This window comes from Zootoca vivipara, chromosome 15, assembly GCF_965207765.1.
Source record: "Zootoca vivipara chromosome 15, rZooViv2.hap1.1, whole genome shotgun sequence".
NCBI classification, from domain to species: domain Eukaryota; kingdom Metazoa; phylum Chordata; class Lepidosauria; order Squamata; family Lacertidae; genus Zootoca; species Zootoca vivipara.
The window spans coordinates 25,375,687-25,397,084 of record NC_142598.1 but is presented as its reverse complement, the minus strand read 5'-3'; the positions used below and the strand labels follow the sequence as shown (position 1 = coordinate 25,397,084).

The window sequence follows — 21,398 nt, the reverse complement described above, 5'->3', positions numbered from 1 at the left end:
AATGCTCTGCCTTGCATCGACCAGCATATAGCTTTAAGAAAGGAAAAAATACACCTGTGGCACGTTAAACTGACAAAAATTGTATTTCTCTTCACAGCTGAAGGATTTAGGTCACCTACACACGCCCAACAACAACAAAAGACAGCTCATACCACAAACACACACAACACAAAGCTAAGCGGGGGAGTCAAGAGGGAGAAAAGACAACGCCGACTTTTGGCAACAGCTCTGCTTGTGTTGCTGTGTTTCTCTCCTGTCATTCTTTATTACCTAGGATAGTGGCTGGAAGCAGGGTGCCTAAGTGCTTTGGTACTCCTGCTGGTTTTATCACACTAGCAGTGGCAGCCGTCTTTTCAAAATAATCACTTCCGCAAAGGAAACCCTGCCAGGAAGTCAGAGAGGAAGGGCAAGGGCACTTTAAAATGCCCACCATGAGCTCGTTTCCCCCTCCGGAGGAGCGGCTGGGGCCTGACAGCCTGCTCCAGCTCTTTTTGTACTTCCCATGGCAGAAGTTAAATTGGGAGTGATTTAACATTCCCAATTTAGCTTCTGCAAACCTGAGCTGAAAGCTGTAACTCAAGCAGTATCCCCCCCATGCGCCAGAGGCACGCTCTGAACAGCATACTAATGCGGCTCGCCTTCGGAGCAGGCTCTCGCATCCCCACAAAACCTGAACTTTTCGTTCCCGATTAATTTCAGTTACTGCTTTGAAGCTGACGTTTTGTCAGGCGCTGGTGAAGTGCCCGTCACTGTGACTGGCAGGGTTGCTTTGGGGATGCATTCTGCAAGAGGCGGGGCTGGTGGCACACATTTCAAGGACCCCTGGCAAGATTTCCCTCCTGCGCAAGGCTAGGGATAAGGAAGGCACAAATTCGGGCGGTGGACGGCTACGACTCCCATCGTCCCTGATCACTAGCCATGCTGCGTGACACTGGTGGGAGACTAAAGTCCAACAGGGGCCACAGGATCCCCACCTGTGATGTAGACAATTCAGTGTCAGGATTGGGGTGGTAAACAGGTTTAGCCCTCGGCAGAGTTTAGTCCTTAAGAGCAGAGTTTTAACTTTTATTTTTCAACCAGGTGAGTGACTGATACTACCCTGTTTCCCCTATTTTAAGATGTAGTCATAAAATAAGCCACAGCAGGATTTTTAAGCATTCAAGGAATATAAGCCATACCCCGAAAATAAGACATAGTGATAGGCGCAGCAGCAGTGCCAGCCACGGCAGGAGGAAAAAAATAAGACATCCCCTGAAAATAAGCCATAGTGGGTTTTGGGGGTTTTTTTTTTGGAAAAATAAATATAAGACAGTGTCTTATTTTCGGAGAAACACGGGTATTTCCCTTACCTAACAAATCACACAAGGTTATTCCTGCTATTGAGGTTAGTTTGCCTGCCCTACTCCCACACACCCGGTAATCCCTTGCATCTGTAGGTGGCATAGCTGTCAAGTTCTCCCTTTTTTTAAGGGAACTCAATAGGCTTCCTCGCGAGAAAAGGGAAAACTTGACAGCTGTGGTAGGTGGGACAGGAAAAGGATTTACAGTTGCAATCAAAATGATTCAACCCCCCCCCCCCCGTTGCAAATCAGGTTTATAATAAAAAATTACAGACTTTCAGCTGTTTGCAACGAGCAAATCAAACAAAAGCAATTGAAATAGCTGAACACAAACGGATGCTTAGAGTGGCTCCCCCAATTCAGCTGAAATTGCAACTCATGCTCACTTCTCCAGTCTCACTATTATTCAACCACCCCTCATTGCAAACAGCTGGATGTCTGTAAAGTTTGATAATAAACCTGATTTGCAATGGGAGTTGAATTATTTCGATTGCAACTGGAGCTATGCCCCAGGCTCCTATGGGAGTTGTAGTCCAAAAACAGCTAAGCTTGGGAAACCCTGTACTATACTCTTACAGTCTGTTACTGAAAGGACCAGTTCCCGATGCAGCTATATTTGCTTCATCTATCTTGGTTTTCAAAGCACAGAATGAGTGTTAGACCCATGCTGTTGCCCCCATCCTGCACTCAACATGGCAGCTTCAGTGTTTCAGTCTTGGTTTGTTTCTACCCTGGTTTTCCAGGTACATCTGAATTCAGAAATTATGGCTTAAGGCTGCAATTCTATACTTTCTCGCCTACGAATAAGTTATATTGACTTCATGCCCCGAGTAGGGATGTATAGGACTGAGCTGTCAATCTCAGTTTACTAAGCAAGATACGAAACCATAAACAGGGGGGACGGGGTGGGGGATAGGGGGAGCTTCTATTTATTAGCCTGCATGCGACCCATCACCTCTTCCAGGCAACCGTTCAAGGGTTTCATCACCTCGCTGGGAATGGAAGAAGGGGGAAGAAGTCTGGGATAGCCCAGTCGGTACAGCATGAGATTCTTAATCTTAGGGTCATGGGTGGGGCAAAAAAAATTCCTGCATTGCAGGGGACTGGACAAAATAACCCTCTTGGCCCCTTCCAGCTCTACAATTCTCTGATCATATGACCCAGCTGGGTGTCGTCAGTATACGTCCAACCTCTGAATGAGCGCTTTGGGCAGCTTCATTTTAAATGCTAAGAGGCATGGGGCATAAAACGCAGCAGATCACAGGACAAGTCAACAGCCACGGTGATCCCCAGGGGAAGTCGCTGCTAGCGTCTTTACTTGAGAGGCCCGAGAGGCCTCTTCAATGAAGCTCTCTGCTGCCTTGTTACTCAGCTCCCCTTCCCTGTGGGCAATAGTGCAGACAGGTAATTTAAGATCATATGAAGCTGGGGTGCGGGTGGTGCTGTGGTCTAAACCACAGAGCCTAGGGCTTGCCGATCAGAAGGTTGGCGGTTTGAATCCCCATGTCGGGTGAGCTCCCGTTGTTCAGTCCCTGTTCCTGCCAACCTAGCAGTTATGAAAGCACGTCAAAGTGCAAGTAGATCAATAGGTTCTGCTCTGACAGGAAGGTAAACGGCGTTTCTGTGCACTGCTCTGGTTTCGCCAGAAGCGGCTTAGTCATGCTGGCCACATGAACCGGAGGCTGTCTGCGGACAAACCCCGGCTCCCTCGGCCAGTAAAGCGAGATGAGCGCCGCAACCCCAGAGTGGTCCGCAACTGGACTTAACGGTCAGTGGTCCCTTTACCTTTACCTTATGAAGTCAATAGTACTGAGGAACTGTGGCTTGCAGCCATAGACTCTTCATCATCTTTATGTGGTTATATGTGCCCTGCTTTGCTCACTTTTCCATGTGATAAACCACAAGAATACAGAGCACTCTAGCACTCTGTATTTGACCAGTCCTACCCAATTTATAGGGACCCAGGTGGCGCTGTGGTTAAACCGCTGAGCCTAGGGCTTGCTGATCAGAAGGTCGGCGGTTCGAATCCCTGTGACCGGGTGAGCTCCCGTTGCTTGGTCCCAGCTCCTGCCAACCTAGCAGTTCGAAAGCACGTCAAAATGCAAGTAGATAAATAGGAACTGCTACAGCGGGAAGGTAAACGGCGTTTCCATGTGCTGCTCTGGTTTGCCAGAAGCGGCTTTGTCATGCTGGCCACATGACCTGGAAGCTATACGCCGGCTCCCTCGGCCAATAATGCGAGATGAGCGCGCAACCCCCGAGTCAGTCACGACTAGACCTAATGGTCAGGGGTCCCTTTACCTTTACCTTACCCAATTCATATAGAACAAAACTAATAGGTTTTGTAGAAAGCACTACAATGTATTACAGTTTCATAGCAGATATTTTGGGGTTCCTCAGCAGCAAACTGGAATGGACAGTTCTCCCCTCAGGCAGAAAGTTTGAAGCACACTAATTTATTATAGAAGAGTCATGTTACTGAAGAGCTACTCATACAGTGCTACTTTCAATACAAAGAAAGAACATTCCCAGGACTGTGCCAATTGTTATGTGCTTTTCATTGACTTACTAAGACATCTTCAGCAGTTCATTAGTTTCTGGCTTCCACACACCTCTCACTAGCTGCTCAAAGTTAGATATTAGGCCGCTCCCAGCTCCTACAATTCAATAAGAAATTATTACATGCATAAAATTGCTTCCGAAGATCAGACGACACTCAATTCTGCTTCCAGTCAGGACAATTGCAAAGCCGCTCACGTCCCTTTCTAAAAGGAGCAGGATATGGCCCTCAAGTTATGGGCATGAATGGAATGACCTACTTTGCAGTTTTTGAAATTGGATCCTCAATTTGAGACTCATTTGAAAGCATCCTATTGTTAAGAGCAAGCACCTAATATTTCAGTGGGGAAATTAATTCAATGAGGATCTTAAATTTTGTCAAAGCTTGATGATGATGATGATGATGATGATGATGATGATGATGGAGGCAGCAGCCAACATCGCCTGGTACATTGGAGCTTAGAATTTGTGACTGTCCATTTAGTAAAGAAAAGCTTCAAGAGAGAGAGGGGGGGATCCTATATCTTACTGAAGTTAAGCACAAAATCTCTTCTTGCTTACAAAGCAATAACAACACAGAGATTATGCACCCAGTAAGGGCTCATAGAGAGAATGACTTCCACTCTTCCCTGTGACTACTCCAGAAGAAAGACATCAAACTCATGGGAGTAGTAGTCCAGGCCTATAAAAGTCTCACAAAAGTTATTAGTCTAAAAAACAACAACATTTGACTAGCCTACTGGGACCTGGTAGAGGGACAAACCAGTGTTGTTTTTAAACACCATGATTGCAACTCTTATGCCCTTTTTGAAACACCCATCACTTGTCAGCTCTCACCAAAAGAGCCTTTGGCAGGACACATATGCAAGAGGGTATGAACGCTAGCAGTTTAGTTATATGTAACTAAACCAAACTGGAGCTACTGTAGTATATTCCCTTTCCACCATTTCCAATATTTACATTTTTTAAACAGGACAAAAAAGCATAAAAACACTCCCCTGCCCTCACATCCACCTGCTGACCCCCCCATCTCCTACCTAAGGATTGCTGCCTTATAATTTGAGCTTTAGACAAACCTCTGTCGGAGCTGACATAGAAACATAAATGCCCCTGCTAGTGTTATACCTGGCAGAGGTGGAATTCAGTAATAAAATGAGAGCACCTATAAGCGGCTCCCATCCAAGAACAGCATTTGCCAGTAAAACTGAAAGCTAAACTAGGGACATCTTATTCAGAGGCCACATAAACAGCAACATGTGACGAAGGCTGAAACCTTAGGCACAAGCTCTTTTCCTCAGGAGGATGGAACTAAACTTGAGCAGGACTGAGCTCCATGGCTCTAAGGAGCAGCCAAGAAGGGGGTGGCAGTGGTGGGTGGGTGGGTGAGAGGGAGGGAGGGGTAAGAACACATTAACAGAATGGATTTAAATTGGTTTTTCTTCTAAGAGTGGCCCCAGATGCAATACCATTTCATAAAACAGTGGTGCCTAATCCACACAAGCCATGTACAGTCTGCACACACCCATTTTTGTGCCCCCAAAATGTCACCCAAAATGCCCATGATTTTTGTGAGTGTCCTTTAAAAAAAATGGCCATACTGATATTTTTTTTACAGAGGGTTCACTATGTGTCAGTGCAGCCCATAGTCCCCCAAAAGATTAGCAACCACTGTCCTTGATATTCCCCCTTAAAATTTGAAAGGTTTATATATATATATTGTTTTTATACATTACCTCTGGCCCAGCCAACTACTATCATGATTAACCAGACATTTTTGTAGTGCTGGTGTGCATGTGCAATCCCGCCAGTTATTTTCCACGTTCTAGTCACTTCCTTCATCCCTGCAAGCAGCAGTCGTATAGGTAGAAAACAGAAACAGCGGTAGGCTAGATCACGCGGACAATAAAATACAAGATACCTAAAAAATTGGGAAAAAGTTCGAACCTTAGCTACTTCACAATGTTTGCAATGGAAGCATGCCAACAAAATGAAACAAACTGATAAAGCTTTTTTTTTTTGAAAGCTAGATGTTAAGAAGTCATCGCTGTAGTATTACGGCTATCGGTCACTTTAGACCATAGTTAAACTAAACTACAGTGGTACCTCGGTTTATGAACACAATTGGTTCCGGAAGTCTGTTCATAAACTGAATCGTTCATAAACTGAAGCAAACTTTCCCATTGAAAGTAATGGAAAGTGAATTAATCCGTTCCAGATGGGTCCGCGGCGTTCGTAAACCGAAAATTCATAAACCGAGGTGTTCATAAATCAAGGTTCCACTGTATGGTTTAAATGTGAACATGCAGCGTGCTATTGAAATTGTGGGCACGTGGCTCCTTCCCTGCTCTTTGGTTAAAAACACACACAATTGCTGTGGAAAAAACCCCAACACCTCATTCTTTGTGGAATATCACGATGATGATGATGATGATGGTAATAATAATAATAATAATAATAATAATAATAATAATAATAATAATAATTTATTTATACCCCGCCCATCTGGCTGAGTTTCCCCAGCCACTCTGGGCGGCTCCCAATTGAGTGTTAAAAACAATACAGCATTAAATATTAAAAACTTCCCTAAACAGGGCTTCCTTCAGATGTCTTTTAAAAATAGGATAGCTGCTTATTTCCTTGACATCTGATGGGAGGGCGTTCCACACCAAGAAGGCCCTCTTGTCTGGTTCCCTGTGACCTCACTTCTCGCAATGAGGGAACCGCCAGAAGGCCCTCAGAGCTGGATCTCATAGAATTTATATACCACACTATACCCGGAGGTCTCAGGGCAGTTCACAGAAAAGATAATATATAAAATCAAAATACAGTAAGAATAACCCAGTAACACCACCCTCCCCCCGCAAAAAAGAGTCACATTTTAAAAGGGTATTTTAAAGAAGTATATAGCATTAAAAAACGCCACATCCATTGTGTCTAGTCCACACGTATCCCCTTAATAATCCACTTCTAATGTACAAATACAGCATTTTCCTAAAGCCCCCAAATTTGGGGGAAATAGGCTAGGAGCCCCAAACATGCATTCACCAATACTCCACATACCTATAGGAGCAGAGGCAATTACATGAGCATTTTGTCTAGCTCTGAACAATCTTTCCCTCCCTTTCACTTATTGAAAGATATATATTTCCCCTCACTGTTCCATCCCAGCACAAAAGGTTGAACAATTACAAATAAAGGCTGCGTGGGCAGCTTTTTACTCACTTCCTCCTAATCATCTATTTCTCTCCCCTTTTGCCTTTGCCTCTACAGGCTCCTTTAACATAGAGACATCATTTTCATTACCATCTCCCTCGCACAGCCAAATTTGATTGAAAATCAAGTATGTTGGCTGAGTGAATAGAGATGCTGCTGGTTTACTGTCAGGATCAGAGGAGATCTCTTCATCAGGTTTCACCAGCCTTCACCCATCTCTCTCCATCGGCGTGCCAAAGGAATAAGCCTTCCTCAGATGTCTGCTCGTGTGCCAATGGAAGCTCAGAGGGCCAAGCATCTCTGCCTTCTTCAATCCGCACAGATATGCTTTATTATTGCAAGCCAACAGTTTTGACTTCACCTTGCTTTCCCCCTTCTCAGAATCTACATACGTTTCTTAACATCTATATTTGATGATGATGATGATGATGATGATAATACTACGCAGGGCTTCAATCTGGCATGTGAGTTGTCTTAACCCAATAGAATCTCCCTAATCTCCATCAGGTGCATTGGGTGTAAATCTTTTTTAAAAATAAACTTACATTTGGAAACATTGTACAATACAGTATGGGTATTTTTTCAGACAGGGCAAATTATCTTTGCTTATGAAGCAGATCTTTCCCTAGCACCCTAGTGCAAAAGCCTTCAACAGGAATTTGCAATGCCAAACCTGCCCTCCTAGGAAATACCAGTGGATCCAGCTGCCCACCTAGAAGCAATAGGAGCCAGTGTTTGAAATTCTGCACTTTGTACCTGACTATTGGCCATTTGCAACCAGGTGAAGGTGCCTGATGTTTCCACCACCTGGAGGTGCATGCCTGAGGACCCTTGGATCTTGCCTGTTTCTACACACTAGCAACACACCCTGCAGAATTTTATCCATTATATTTTATCTGCACAATCAGGACGAATTTCAGGAACCAAAAAGTTGCATTGAAAAATGGCAACTTGACATTTAAGAAGCCATTTGGCACAAAGGCTCACATATCTGAGTGTTTAACTCTGATAGGAGCAGGTGGAAGAAGTGGTTTCTCTGTGGGTCTGTTTGACAGCACAGTCTGGCAAACCATACAGGGTAGTCTGAACCGCCGCTCTTCATCCTCTCAAATTTGCCTGTAAAACTAGTCGCTGGCCAGTGATCTATACTAAATTAGGAGACTGCTCAATGGTGATTTTGATCTCATTAGAGAAATGGTATTACACAATATTTTCTCATTACCGTACACCTGTGAAATCCCATTTTTTTCAAGGGAGAGGGGACACAAGAAGAAAAATTGGAGGGGAACAGCTAGCTTTTGTTTTTCCAGTTTTCTTCTGGGCCTTCACATCTCTAGAGGCACATTCCTTTCATGCAGTCATAGCAATGCATGTACACAATTGCCTCTGCTGTATAGGAAGAACAGCAGATTCCTCATTATGTCCTAGTCAGAGGGGGAAATAGTATATTCAAATCAGGCACTTATACCGGTAATAAATAAGACTGGCGCTTGTAGAATGCAGAGAGATGTTTCCAATAGGAGCCAGTAGATGTCACTAGTTGACAGCCATAACAGAATCTCTATTCGCTTGGCTTGTTCAGTGAATGGAAAAAGGTTTTTTATTCTTTTTTTAAATTTTTATTTTTATTGCTTGTTACAATAACAAAAAAACATGAAACAAACAGGACAGACAACATCAAAGTAACATAAAAAGAGAAACAGCAAACAAAAAGATATCAACCTAAAATACAAAAATAATAATAATAAATAAATCTTGACTTCCCTCCACCTGTGTATGACTTCCTTCTTTCTCTTTTATTTTAATTGTTGTGTTATCAATAATATTTTGCCTTTATACCTCTTATACCCAATTTCTCCTTGTCTTTACCCTGTAAACTTTATGCATTGCATATCAATATGTTTATGCCAGAACAATGTTTTTTCATGTACTCCTTTACACAATCCCACTCTTCTATCAGTTTTTGATCTGATTGTCCTCTTATCGCTTCCGTAAGTCTTGCCAGAATTATATATATTCACTAATTTTAATTTGCCAATCTCTTATTGATTGAATTTTTTCTCCCAGTGAAGGGGAAAAGTATCATTTCAGATTTTATGCAATACGGAGGCATCATTCTACACAATTCTAAAGTCGGCTGTATTTTTATATGCAATAACATTCCTAAAGGGTCAGCTGCTGAAGTCGATAGGGCTCATACTTCAATGTGTAAATGTAAACAAGGCTTGAGTGAAAACGATGCATTTCAAACTTGTCACTTGGCTTCTTGGTTTGTTCTGTGATGCATCAGACAGCAATCTTCAGAACTTTCCTTCTATTTCGAAGGAGGCATCCACACACCACTTCACACATCAAGGGGCTGCACCTTCTCCAATCCAATTCTTTGTGCAGCATTTTCAGAGGATGAGAGGGGAAAGGTTTAAACACCTGCTTCTCAAAAACAGTGGTACCTCTACTTACGAATTTAATGCGTTCCGAACACACATTTGTAAGTCAAAAAAAATTGTAAGTCGAATCCTATAGGAATGCATTGGGAGAAAAAATTCGTAAGTAGAAGCAACCCTATCTAAAAATTCGTAAGTAGAAAAAATCCTCTCTAAACCGCATCCAAGATGGCGGACGGAGCTCCATTCGTAAGTAGAGTTATTCGTAAGTAGAGGTACCACTGTATATTAAAAGATTCAACTGCAGAAAACAGGACCCTGGTGGTGCATTTGCCATGCTTACTTTTAATAATAATACCAGTGTTATTAACCAAGGTCATATAGAATCCCTTGCACCAGAGGTAGCTAGCACTCAGCTTGGGTCCTGATGGGGCCCCAGAAACAACTGCTGGGGGGGCCCACAAAACCCCAGGTTTTTTTGCATGGGTACAATCTATATGTAAGAAAAAACAGTTCATCATGATGTATATAGCACAAAATCAGTACAGTCAAACCTCGGTTTACGCCTATCTCTGTTTGCAACCGCTTCGGCGAGCGACCGTCGCGGACCCGGAAGTGTTTACATCCAAGTTCCGCGGTGTCGGATGCGCAGACGCGACCTGCGCAGCTCGCGCATGCACAGAAGCGCTCTATCGGCACTTTGCGCACGCGCAGAAGCGTGCCCTAGGGCAGTGTTTCTCAACCTTTTTTGGGCCACGGCACACTTGTTCCGTGAAAAAAATCACGAGGCACACCACCATTAAAAAAGTTAAAAAATTTAACTCTGTGCCGCCCTATACTGTATTATAATTATGACTGTAAGAAACACTTGCCAAATATTGCTTTCCGGCGGGTTAGTGGTGTGTATTGGCGGCCGCCAGGCTCGTTTGCACTGAGCTTTGGGAAAGAGGAGGAGAAATATTGGTTTCTGGCGGGTTAGAGTTGAGCATTGGCGGCCGCCAGGCACGTGACAATGCAAATCGCCCTTCTCGTCGCCGCACGTCGCGGCACACCAGCCAGCGTCTCGCGGCACACTAGTGTGCCGCGGAACAGTGGTTGAGAAACGCTGCCCTAGGGGAGCGACCGCCTCCGCAGAACGGATTGTGGTCGCAAACCAAGGTACCACTGTAGGTTGTACATCCCAAATACATCAGCATGGCAGGCAGGGGGTTTTTTTTTTGCTGGGGGAGGGAGGGCACAGCTTCCCTAAACACTTTAGGAAAAGTGCTTCTTATACTAATAGATGCACCTTGAAGTAGAGATGATGATGCATGAATATACATTCAAGCTACCCTATTAAGGATGGTGGCATCCTTTAAGAGAGATAGCAAGAAACAAGGCAATGAAGTTATTTTTTCCTTGGCCATAATTTGCCTGAATAACTGGGGTGTTTATCAATCAGTTAATTTTAATAAGACACCGTTTAAGTCTCTGCATATTGAAAAGCAGCTTCGACTATACCTCACTATAGCTTCTTGGTATGTCAAGCAATGGAGACGGCTCAGAACGGCATCTCATAGAGATTTTTGGATTCTAGGGCAAGTATAGGATGATGGTAAACACATGGACTTGAATCCCGAGGAGGGGTTACATTGTCACCCAACTACCTTATTCATTAACAGGACCCCCAACTTACAGGGTAATGCGTTTGGGGGGGGGTGCAGCAGGCTGCAGAGTGAAATGAAAGGCCATTCCATGAACACAAACTCTGTTCTGTTTATGGAAGAAAAGTTAGGGTCTGAGCCAGAAAATGCATGCTTTGTTTTTCAGGCCACGAGACCCAATTATTCTGATTAATGGCGACCAAAATCAAAGCACATTCTCATACCGATGAACTTCTAATAAGATGTTAGTACTGCTTAAACTGAGAAACTACTATAGTGAAGGAAAAACACTCCCCCCCCAAAAAAAAGACCCCACAAGCATTCACACCACCCCACCCAAATGTGGGTTAAGAGACAGTGGAAGAGAGTTGCATCCATTCCACAGCTCATGTCACAGCAGCTAAAGAAGGGCTGAGATTCATAAATTCAACCCCAACTCAAAATTGTTAATGAGCTTCACTAATTAGGAAAAAGTCCTAAAAGGAACAACATGTACTTTATGCACGCATAAAAAGATACTGTTCTGTGCCAGTTACGAAAACTGCTAAGTCCTACCGGTATTACTGGGCCTCTCAGCTAGTTGGGAATTCACATGGAGGGCAAATCTAGCTCATAGTAATTACTAGTTTGCATGCACCAATTTTCTGTCTTTCTCCTAACTCCAATGTTCTGAAAGACTAGAAGTGTAGTGTTCAGAGCGTTGGACTAGGAACTTGGAAGACCAGGGATCAATTCCCCCAACTGAACCTACTTCACAGGATTGTTGCGAGGATAAAATGGGTAGGGGGAGAATCATATATGTCACCTTGAGCTCCTTGGAGGAAAGGTGGCTCTAACAGTCACAAAAAAAGCAAATCTTAATGCGGTAAATTGAATGACTGGCTTCCATTTACGCCACAAGATACCAAAGTGAGCAGCCCAATCTGATGTATAATTACTAGAAGCCGAGGCCCACTGAGTTTCAGGTAAGTAACCCCGACTGCTGAGAAAGGTATCAATGACGGCATTCAAAATGAAGCTGAAAACAGTAACTGCTTGCTTTTACTCCGAGCAGGGCAAGCCCCATTTCCACTTGAAAGACAGATGTACCTGCCAGTGTTCTGAAGTAATAGGTCTTACCCCCAACTTTGAGACAGGATGGATTATTGCCTTTTAAAGTTTTTTTTTATAGTGCAACATTTTATTTTAGTCAATCTAACATACACCCAGTGCTCTTTTGTTAAAAATAAAAACCACGATCCAGTTTTTATATACATGTAAAACAGCACGGGGGGGGGGGGGGACAAGAAAAGAGGGTTCTTGATGTCACAGGGATCAGCCAGTCAGGACTGTGAACAGCACACTCTATAGGAAAACCTGCAGATTATTCACCTTCCCCAAGCTAGACCATGAACCAAAATAACTATATGAACATAATGTGGCAAGTGCACCAATTCCCCTTTTTATGCATGTCTATATAAACACCCAATTTTTAGCATTTGAACAGTTTCTAATTACAGGTGCAACACTTAACTATTTGATTAAATTGAATAAAACATTTTTCAATGAGGTGCCCAGACAACAATTTGTATTAAAAAGCATATTTAAAACCCACCAATTACAGACACCCAATTCTCTTGGGCCCTGAATATTTTTATTTATTCATTCATATGCAAAACTATGTAGATTTAATCTATTAAAACTCACACAATTAACTGACCTAGATTCTTTGAATCAGATGGCAGCTCTAAAATTCTGAAGCTGCATTCCATGACTTTGAGCACAGATTTAAGTTCATGATAAAAGCTGCTTACCAGACTGACGAGGCAAGTAAGATATTTGTGGTGTTGGCAAGAAATCCAACTGGAGGTTCTGCAAGCATCAGCGAAGATAAAATGGAGCCACCAAAACAGTAAAGCATTGCGCTAAACCAGCATGCAATTGGGCTGCGGTATGATACATCAACTACTCCTGGAACAGTAGAAAAGACAAAGTGTAAGTAGTTCAAAAGTCTCACCTTTAATCTCTACAGAAAGAGCAAAAACCTGATCACGGGTCAACACCAACCACCACCCTCAGCAATTTTCAGGTCATCCAGTGGGGTGCAACTTTGGGAACCACTGTTCCTATCAATGTAGTTCATTAATTTGCTTCACACACCCAAGAAATACCAAAATGGGTTTAAGCATTATTTATGAAAACAGTATATAAAGTGTGATCTCCAATGTTAGCCATACTCTGAGCAAACCCACTGAAAAAAATGGATTTTTATTTAGTTCAGTGTGTTTCTTATTACTGAATAAAGTGAATAATGTTGGATGCTGCCCAAACTGTTTGAAATGGCACCAAGAGTGTGAAGGGTCATTGTGTCTTCCCTGATATAACACCCCCCAAACTTCCTAAAGATGACCCTAAGGATCAAGTGACTCTTTGAAAGAACAAGAGTTGGAGCACAGGGGTCTCTGGGACAGGATAAGGAAATGAGAAGAATTTCGTTGGGGGTGCCTTGCAAAAGCAAAAGGGCCTGACCATTCACCCTTGGATCCAACCAATAAACCCACTGCCCATCTAGACCTAAAGCATACAGAATAAACTGTCTCTGGTCACAATCCTAAGAACTCTTTGAGAGAGCAAATCCCACTGAACTTTGAGCTTACTTCTGAGTAAACATACTTAAAATTGCATTGTCAACCCCATTGATGTCATTTAAGATTTCTCCTTAACTGGCCTCCCTGTTGGGTTCCAAGCCAACCTTAGAAGAAGACTTTTGTTTGGTTGTTTGTGGCATGAAGGACCAACTCCAGGCCACAAGGCAGAAAAGGTTTTCCACCTTCTTTTAGGCCACAAAAGAACAGTACAGGGGGGCTTTGCAGTCAACTAGTAAAAAGGTGTTATTACCTTTGTTTGCATGGTCCACATTCAATATGTACTTATCGAGCATGATGAAATACTGTGCAAAGCATAGAGACTCCTCAACAATCAGCTACTACGTGAATGTCGAAAAAGATACATTAACAATGGTCCAAATTATAACAGCACTGAATGCAACCATCACAGCACCAGAACAGGTGCAAGGCTTCATTCAAAAGGACCAACCCAGCTCCAGCTCTCTACAAAAGATTCTACTACTGCAAATACAATACAATTTTTTTAAAAAAAAAACTTGCTTTCTTTCCAATAGTATGAGCACAAGAAAGCAACTAAGTTAAGAAACTGGTATTATATGGAAAAGCAAATTTTAACGGGAGAAAACAGAAATGATCAAGTGGTTTGCTTTCAGTAATCCATAAGTAATTAGATGTAGCCACTAATGACCTTTCCTTTAAACTGCCTTTCATTCATACCAAAAAATGAGGATCCAGTTATATCTGTAGGTGCACATGCAACTTAATTCTTTGGAATTACTTTTGTTAAGCCAAATTAAACATAGTGCGTAACACCAATATCCAAATATAGATTGCTATGCTTTAATATCTGCACTGCATGATGTCACAATGAATATTAGTGCTGAGGATTCAGTTCACCTGTAACCCATCAATATTCTTTCTAGCATTAAAGCTGCAGTTAATTAAGCTTAATTGTGTGCTTAACAAGGGAGATAATTATCTGGATGAACTATCAGATTTACCTAATTACAAGTCTGGGGCACTAGATATTAAGCCCAAATGCCCTATTCACAAGTATATATTTACAAGGATTTGTGAGGAGGTCAGAAGACTGGCACATATTTCATAAGTTAATTTCCACTACCCCCAAAAAATAAAATCAGGCATTGAGAAAGATGTATTGATATATATCAGGAAGATGCTGCAGTTTCAGAGGAACAGGGACTAGTGGATTAGTTGCAGGTTTTCTCTACAAACAAGAACAACAACAAGTGAAGACTTCACCTTCCCAGAGATACCAGGAAACTCAGACTTCCAGAACGATGCCTTAATGTCCAAAATCATACATGTGCAAGCAATGGTAACTTCTCCCTGCTGCTACTCCTCCTATGCTCAGTTCATGGTTGAGATGCTGCTGCATCATTAAGCCATAGGCAATCCTGTTCCAAGGGGTCAAGTGAGCAGCACCACCTGTGCTTCCAGCTCCTTCTGCTCCTGGTCCTCTGGTCTGCCACTTTCAGCTGGGAAGTGTTGCCGAGCTGGCCCCCTTCAGGTTCTGGTGCTCCTCCCTGGCCCCCTATGCCTCTTGTGGTACGTCCTTCTTTATACCAGCCTTGCCCAACTAGATCTTTGAGCCAAGCATTGCATTTTGGGCAACTTAAGATGGCAGATGTTCACCATGAATGAGAACTGAGCTTAGCTCCCATTCAAAAGCACCACCACCATTCACCACTGCAGCATGTCCAGGGACCCGGTGGAGATCAGCACTGCCACGAAAGCAGTGGTAGTGCAACAGCCACTATGCCATTTTCACCACAAGCAGGACTGGGCCATGACCTGGTGGGGTTTTTTTTGGGGGGGGGTGTCATTAGCACCATTCCCAGGTCTCTCCAAAGTCTGGTGCCAGCCCTACACTCCAGCTTTGATTCCCAGGATTCTTTGAGGAAGCCACAACATGTAAAAGCCAGTGTAAGACTGTGCTGCAAATACGTCCCTGGAGTCCAAGGCATCAATTTGTTTTTCTTAGGAGGAAAGGAACGCTGCACATTATTTGTGGGTCCAAAAATTCAAGTTAATGATTATAGCATGGGCATGTTGCTGTTATACTGTTACGCTGCTTCAATGGCTTGCCATTTAAAGTTGCCATTTATAGTTATATTGTGGGTAGAATGATGAACTAAATTTAGTGTTTTGTATCATCAATCTGAACATGGTCTTGTCAGTAGGGTTTACCCCACTAATGATGAGACATCAAGAAGGCATGCAGTGTGCGCTCCGGCCAAGTGGTGAAGATAAGGTTGCTAAGGGGCCAACTTCATGTCACACACAGCTCTGTGTTTTTCAAAATGAGAGAAAGCAGCTGAAGGATTCTGAGCAGAGAAGCCGCACGTAAGTGTGCCTGTACCGTAGAAGCATATCCCTTTCACTGTTTCCTCCATTCAGAATTGCCTATACCAGCTCCACTCCTGCAAAATGCAGGCAAATGCGGTGCATTTTCAACACTACCAAAGGAAAGTCACATAGTACTTCCTTTTGTTTGCCTAAACACACCTGTTTGAGACTGAGGTGCCACAATAGTACTTGTTAAGAGTCAAGGTCATGGTGAACAGTTGCCCAAGATGAAAACAGTGCTAACAGAGTGTGTCGTGAGAAGGGATCTTTTTGTATACAAGTATACAACCATGATTGTATATAACCGTCAGGGTTATTACGGGCCAAGGAGAAGACTGGTGTGTGTGTGACATGACATGCTCAGCTATCCCCAGTATAGACCCATATTTTTAATTTCCAAAGAGAGATTTCAAACACTCTTAAAGGTTCTGAAATGGTCCATGGCAGACATTGTGAGACTCTACAGTGCATGGTTAGAGAACCTGCAGGCTTCCAGATCTTGTGGGACTCCAGTTCCCATCAGCATCAACCAGAAATAGTGGGAGTTGTAGCCCAACACCTGGAGAGCCACAGATTCCCCACCCTGTTGCACTACAGAGTTTCACAACTCTGTTGCCCTGAACCAGTTCAAACCCTTAAGCCACATGATGCAGCAACAACCTAGCTGAAGCCAAGCAGGTCTGGACTAGCCAGTACCTGAACAGATTACCAGACACCCAACAAGTGCTACCTGGAATTTCATCAAAGAAAGCACAGCAAACAAAATAAGAGTCATCACTTTAATCCATTCATTGATATGTGATGTTCGTCAAATCTGCTCCATACACACTCCAAATCCACTCTGCATATTGCTTTTATGCCAAAGCACTAAGCCAGTCGTATTTGTGTCATTTCATCAACAGGCTTTTGCCAGCCTTTTAAAAAACCCTGAACGTTTTTTTGTGTGCGGCTTGGCATTTGCTTTAATTCTGCCAGCTGCTTTTAAATTGTGGTATTTCAATGTTCTTGTTCCCATTGGTTTTCTTTTATCTTTTGTAAGCCACCCTAAGAACCTGCTAATGCTAAATAAATAAGTTTTTAGGACAGTCTGAACCTCACCACAAATTTAACCTCTGGCAACCGCTCTTCTTGATACATGAGCTGATTATAGCCTCAAAGTGCAGGGTACCATTCCTCAAGCTGGTGCCCTCCAGGTCTTTGACTACAACCCCCACCAGCCCCAGCCAGTATGACCAACAGTTGCAGATGATGGGAGCTGGGAGTCCCAACTTCCAACAATACCTGGAGAGTCACAGGTTCACCATCCTTGGTGCAAGGGGGGAAAGTAACTCTGCACATGATCAGAAGGACCGTTGTTACTTCCAATTACCTGGAACAAAAGCCCTGCTGGATGTGACCAACCAGATAACTACAGGAAGCATACAGGCATTGTTGTGTATTAGCTTTGAGTATGGACTGCCATATAACACAGCTAATAGTCATTGATAGAATTGTAGGGTTGGAAGGGACCCCAAGGGCCATCTAGCCCAACCCCCTGTAGTGCTGGAATCTCAGCTAAAGCACCCAAGACAGATGGCCAAACCAATCTCTGCTTAGAGACCTCAAATGAAGGAAAGTCGATCAACTTCCAAGGGAGACTATTCCACTGTCGAACAGCTTTTACTGTCAGGAAGTTTTTCCTAATGTTTAGTTGGAATCTCCTTGTCACTTGAATCTATTGGTTCAGGTCTGACGCTGTGGAGCTGGAGAAAACAAGCTTGTTCTATCCTCCACGTGACAATCCAACACTTTAGATATCTCAAGATGGCTATCATGTCTCCTTTTTAGCAGGCTAAACATGCCCAGCTCCCTCAACCTTGGTTTCCAGAGTTCAGACCCTCAACCATCTTAGTCCAGGGGTGCCAATATTGAAATATTGGGTGAGCCAGGTAAGCCCCACCCCACGTAATTGATCACATGGTGTTGCACACATACACCATTTGAAAGGCAATGCCCATTAACTCAAATATTTTATGGGGGGACTGAAGACTTCTTTGCCCCTAGGAGTCAGCTCCTATGTCTTTAGTTGCCCTCCTCTGCATAACATCCCTTCTTAAACTGTGGTGCCCAGAACTGGATGCAGTACTCCAGGAAACAATGATAAGTCTTATATCCTCTATGAATTTACCTAATCCGGCTACCTTTCAAAGCCATCCAATGAACCAAATCCTATGGATTCAAATTTCATAAACTAATAATAATAATAATAATTTTATTATTTATACCTCACACATCTGGCTGGGTTTCCCCAGCCACTCAGGGCAGCTATGCAGCAGGCAAAAGTAACAAGTTTTGATGAATGTAGTAATGGAATACTGAATAGTTTAGTTTATGTGAAATTTGCATGGATTTATGGTATGCAAAACGAACCACGGAAAGAGAAGAAGGGAAGTCATTTGTGTTTTAAGGTTGTTTAAATGAATATTCTAAAATGTAAAACAGAAAATTTAATAAAAATTATAGGGAAAAATAAACAAAAAATGCTTACTTTTGTTTTTCCCAAAAATAAGCCCCCAAAAATTTGAAAACAAGGGTGTTTCTGTTTCTTTAGAAAACGTGCAGGCATGCAGCATACTGTACAATTAAAAAAAGAGAAAAGCGGCGTGGAGCTGAGCTGAGCGAGCTCGACCACAAGCGCCAAGGGGAAGACACTCTGCACATGCCCAGGAGGCACGGTCAGACGCGAGGCCGGGCTCCTCCCGCGCCGCCATCTCCCCTGCCCGCCCGCCTTCCCCCTCACTCACCCGGCTGCTCCTTCAGCGACAGGACGGAGGCCGCGTAATGCGCCAGGTCGAAGAAAGGGAACATGGGCAGGCGGGAGAAGCTAATCGCCACCTGCCCCAGGAGCGACTCCATCGCGGCGGACTCCGCCGCGCATGCGCCGGCGACGGATTTAAAGAGGGAACGACGTGAGGGGGGCGGGGGAGGGCGAGAAGAGCCAAACGAGCGAGGGGCGGAGCTTAGAAGAGCCCCTCCGCCCCCTCTCTCTTCATCGCCTCAGGCCAAGAAGGGGCGCGAACGGTCCCAGTCGAATCCCGCGCATAGTTTTTTGTCCCGTACAAACCGCCGTCGGGCGGGAAGAGCGTTCGCGCCGCGGGGGCGGGGCGGAGGCTGGCGCCGCCCCCTCCCTCCCCCACCACGTTGCGCTTGAAAGAAAGGCGATTGGCCAGGCTGCCTCGCGGTGGGCGGGGACAGGAGGGTGGCCGCGCGATCAGGCTCAGAGGGGGAGGCAGTGAGGACCGGTCCTCCCATTGAAGAAGATGAGGCAACTGCCTCAGGCAGCAGAACAGACAGGGGTAGCAAATCCTAATGCAGATCATTATTAATTTCCCCTCCCCCTCTGTACCTGACGTAGATTTCCAGTCTAGGGTTGCTTGCCACCTTTGTTCTGACATAATGCACAGATTGGTTGCAAATATATTTTCACCCCCTCTGGTGCTGAAGTGACAACTGTGTACAGCTGAAAATGCAGGCAGCATTAAGATAAATTCAACAGTGTAAATAAGTTCTGATGGATGGAATACTAAACGGTATAGTTTTTGTAAAATATGCAGGGATTTTATATATGTTTGGAAAGAGAAGAAGGGAAGTCGTTGATATGTTAAGGATGTAAAAATGAGTACTTTAAACGGTAAAACAGAAAATGTGTATATATATATATATATATATATATATATATATATATGAGAGAGAGAGAGAGAAGATTTATATATATGAGAGAGAGAGGTGATATTGATATGTATATATATATTTATATATACAGGTGAAACTCGGAAAATTAGAATATCGTCCAAAAGTGCATTTATTTCAGTAACGCAACTTAAAAGGTGAAACCAATATATGAGATAGATGCATGACATGCAAAGCAAGATATGTCAAGCCTTTATTTGTTGTAACTGTAATTATTTGTCATTAGGCGGGTCAATTATAAATGGAATGTAATTAATGAAATGTAATAGCGGTGTTCATTTTTGTATTATTGTAACTACTTGTTTTATTACTGTGGAATTTCCAAAAGAAAGCATTTGTAAAAATTAAAAGAAAAATAAAAAATAAAAAGTTGCATTACTGAAATAAATGCACTTTTCGACGATATTCTAATTTTCCGAGTTTCACCTGTATATATGAAGTGACTTCAAAACAATCCATTGCAATCTATTGTAGCCTCACAGGATGGCCCCTCTGGAATTTGTCCATACACAAGAATTTGCAAATCTGTTTGTGCTTGGCTACCCAGAGCTTAAATACATGACGTTTCACAGACCCTTTCAAACACATGCATTTGGAGAAGATCCCTAACTTGGGAGATAAAGGGAGAGAGACGGCCTGAAATACAGGACAAACTGTATCAATACAGGATGTAGCATTTTACGTTGAAATACGGGACAATCCTGTACAGTACAGCCGTGCCTCAGCTCCTGAACGCCTTGGGAGTCGAACATTCTGGCTCCCAAACAATCGAAAACCAGAAGTGATTGTTCCGGTTTTCGAACATTCTTTTGGAAGCCAAACGTCCAACGGGGCTTCCGCAGCTTCTGATCGGCTGCAAGAGCTTCCTGTAGCCAATCAGAAGCTGCACTTTGAAAGTCGAACTGACTTCTGGAACGGATTCTGTTTGACCTCCAAGGTACGACTGTATTGTACAGGACAGGCGGCAACCCTCTTCCACAGAGGGGAGCTGTGGGGGGCACCATCTTGTGATTCACCTCTGTTCACCTGTCTTGGGCTGGCCCTGCTTGGGTGACTTTAAAAGAGGATTGGACAAGTTCATGGAGGATAAGGCTGCTTGCCATGATGGCCATAAAGTGATGCTTTATGAGTGCCAGTTGCTGGGAATCGCAACTGGGGAGAGGTGCTCTTATGCTCAGTTCCTGCTTGGGAGCTTCCTACAGGGGCATCTGCTTGTCCAGTGTGAGTACAGCTCCTGCCAACCTAGCAGTTCAAAAGCACGCCAGTGCAAGTAGATACTGTAAATAGGCATTGCTGTGGCAGGAAGGTAAATGGTGTTTCCGTGCGCTCTGGCTTCCCTCATGGTGTCCCGTTGTGCCAGAAGTGGTTTAGTCATGCAGGCCACATGCCCCGGGAAGCTGTCTGTGGTCAAACGCTGGCTCCCTCGGCCTGAAAGTGAGATGAGCGCCGCACCCCATAGTCGCCTTTGACTGGACTTAACCTTCCAGGGGTCCTTTACCTTTTCCTTTACTAGGATGCTAGACTAGACAGGCCATTGCCCTCATATAGTGAGGC

General features: G+C 43.7%; 1 protein-coding gene across 1 annotated transcript in view; it reads right to left on the bottom strand.

Annotated features, from left to right (window-relative positions):
• Positions 1 to 19,023, bottom strand: part of TMEM38B (transmembrane protein 38B) — a 30,039-nt gene extending 11,016 nt beyond the window's left edge. The window contains exons 1-4 of the mRNA XM_035141147.3: positions 18,899 to 19,023; positions 12,933 to 13,089; positions 5,633 to 5,817; positions 3,910 to 3,997 (exon numbers count right to left, since the gene is read on the bottom strand). Of these exons, the coding sequence (XP_034997038.1) occupies positions 3,910 to 3,997; positions 5,633 to 5,817; positions 12,933 to 13,089; positions 18,899 to 19,010 (542 nt within the window). The 5' untranslated portion in view covers positions 19,011 to 19,023. The remainder of the gene's footprint in view (positions 1 to 3,909; positions 3,998 to 5,632; positions 5,818 to 12,932; positions 13,090 to 18,898) is intronic.
• Positions 19,024 to 21,398: the final 2,375 nt, after the last annotated feature.